At 69.4% G+C, this 2,148-nt stretch overlaps 1 protein-coding gene across 1 annotated transcript in view; it reads right to left on the minus strand.

Annotated features, from left to right (window-relative positions):
* Positions 1-280: 280 nt before the first annotated feature.
* Znf865 (zinc finger protein 865) overlaps positions 281-2,148 on the minus strand; it is a 3,339-nt gene continuing 1,471 nt past the window's right edge. Inside the window, exon 3 of the mRNA XM_013034522.1 lies at positions 281-2,146. Coding sequence (XP_012889976.1) covers positions 614-2,146 — 1,533 coding nt within the window. The 3' untranslated portion in view covers positions 281-613. The remainder of the gene's footprint in view (positions 2,147-2,148) is intronic.

Consider the following 2,148-nt stretch of genomic DNA (forward strand, 5'->3'; position numbering starts at 1 on the left):
TTCACAATCAGAACACGGAGTCACACCACGTGAGGCCCTTGCCCACTTCTTGTTCAGGGCTAGAGCTGAGGCGCCCGAGGCTTGATGCACGTTCGGGAATCAGCCAGCTTCTGGCAGCCAGGTCCGAATCCCTCTGGTGGCAGCGAGGCAGGTCTCAGTGTGGCATCAGGGGCCCTGTGCTCCCCAGCGCGGGCGGCGGGAGACAGGAAAACTAGGGCTGCCGCCCGCGCGCCTGCACGCAGCTTCCCCACCCCAGGTCGCCGCGATACTCCTCAGCAGCCATGTTAATAACATTTATTGTTCTCTGCTCTGTACAAGCCTCGTCTGGCACCCACCCCCCACCCCAATCCAAGAGCACCCGGACCCCACCCCAGGCCTCCCAACTGCGACTTGCTCCATCCAGCCGGACTGGGGGGGTGGGGGTAGCGGAGACTCACCTGGAGCAGGTCTGCTGGGGAGAGAATGCGCGTGTCCACTGGGACGCGAAAAAGTCAAGAAACGTCCAGGGCCGTGGAGCGGGGCCTCAAGTTCAGAGGGGTGGCGGGAAGAGGGGCTGGAGCGATCCGCAGCTGCGCGCAGAAGGGGTAGGGGGGGAGAAGGGGCTTGACGGCGGTCAGGGGTCCTTCCCGGGCAGGGCGGTGGCCGCGGCCCCGGCCCCCCCGAGGCCCTCGGCCTTGTGCACCAGGCGGTGCTTCTTCAGGCCGTAGGTGTTGGCGAAGCCCTCCCCGCAGGAGGAGCAGCGGAATGGCCGGCCGCCCTGGTGGGCAGCCAGGTGCTTGCGGAAGTAGCCAGGGTCCTTGAAGGCCTTGAGGCAGGCGGGGCAGCGTAGCTCAGGCCTTGGTGGCTCGTGCGCACGCTGGTGACGCAGCACAGAGCTCAGGTAGAAAAAGCCCTTGCCACAATGCTCGCAGCGGTAGGCACGCTCGCCCAGGTGCAGCCGCTGGTGCTCCAGCAAGTTGGAGCGGTAGCGGAAGGTCTTCCCACAGGCGCCGCAGCGCTGCGGGCGCGCCACGGCGTGCAACCGTCGGTGCTCCGCCAGGCTGGACGACTGCGCGAAGCGCTTGGCGCACACGCCACACTTGAATGCGCGCTCGCCGGTGTGCACCACGCGGTGCTGGCGCAGGTACCACGAGCGCAGGAAGCCGCGGCCGCACACGCCGCAGCGGTAGGGCCGCTGCTCTGTGTGGCAGCGTTGGTGGCGCATCAGCAGCGCCGCCTCCCAGAAGCGCTTCCCGCACACCGGGCAGCGGAAGCCGCGCTTCTGCCGGTGGCTGCGGCGGTGCAGGAGCAGGTCATAGGCGCCAGCGAAGCTCTGCCCGCACAGCCCGCAGCCCAGCGTCCGGCGCACCAGGTGCACGTACTTGTGCGTAACCAGGCCCAGGAAGTGCTTGAAGCTCTGCCCGCACGTGGCGCAGCTGAAGCGCTCTGGCCCCGCCCCACCGGCCCCGCCAGCCGCCGCAGGCCCGCTCGTGTCCTCCGTCCCGGGGGCGCCGGCCAGCGCTGCCACCGCCGCACCCACCTCCCCAGCCAGCCCGTGGTCCAGCGCGCCGCCCGCTTCAGAACCCGCGGCGGGGCCATCCGCAGCCTGGGGCCCGCCCGGAGCGGGGGCCAGCAGGCGCTCAGGGGCCGCCTGGTGCACCAGCTTGTGCCACATGAGGTTCTCGATGAAGCCAAAGGTTTTGCCACAGGCATCGCAGCCATAGGGCTTCTCAGGCATGTGCGCCTCCTTGTGGCTCATCACGTGGAACAGGTCCGGGAAGTGCTCGCCGCAGTCTGAGCACGCGTAGCTCAGCGCTTCGGCTGGGGCGCCGGCGGCAGCGGCTCCCGGCCCGCAGGCCCCAGGCGCCGTGGGGCCACCTGCCAGGGCGCAGGGCAACTGCAGGCGGTGCACCTGGCGGTGGCGGGTAAGACTCTGCGGGTAGCCGAAGACCTTGCCGCACAGCTCGCACTTGTAGGGCCGCTCGCGCGTGTGCACCACGTGGTGCTTGCTCAGGTGGAAGGACTCGCGGAAGCGCTTCCCACACACTGGGCACTGGTGCGGCTTTTCACCGGTATGGATTCGCTCGTGGCGCTTCAGCGTCTCGCGGCGGCCGAAGCCGCGCCCGCAGATGCCGCAGCAGAAGGTCTTCCCGGGGCCACCGGGGCCCG

Source organism: Dipodomys ordii, unplaced genomic scaffold, assembly GCF_000151885.1.
Source record: "Dipodomys ordii isolate 6190 unplaced genomic scaffold, Dord_2.0 Scaffold191, whole genome shotgun sequence".
NCBI lineage: Eukaryota > Metazoa > Chordata > Mammalia > Rodentia > Heteromyidae > Dipodomys > Dipodomys ordii.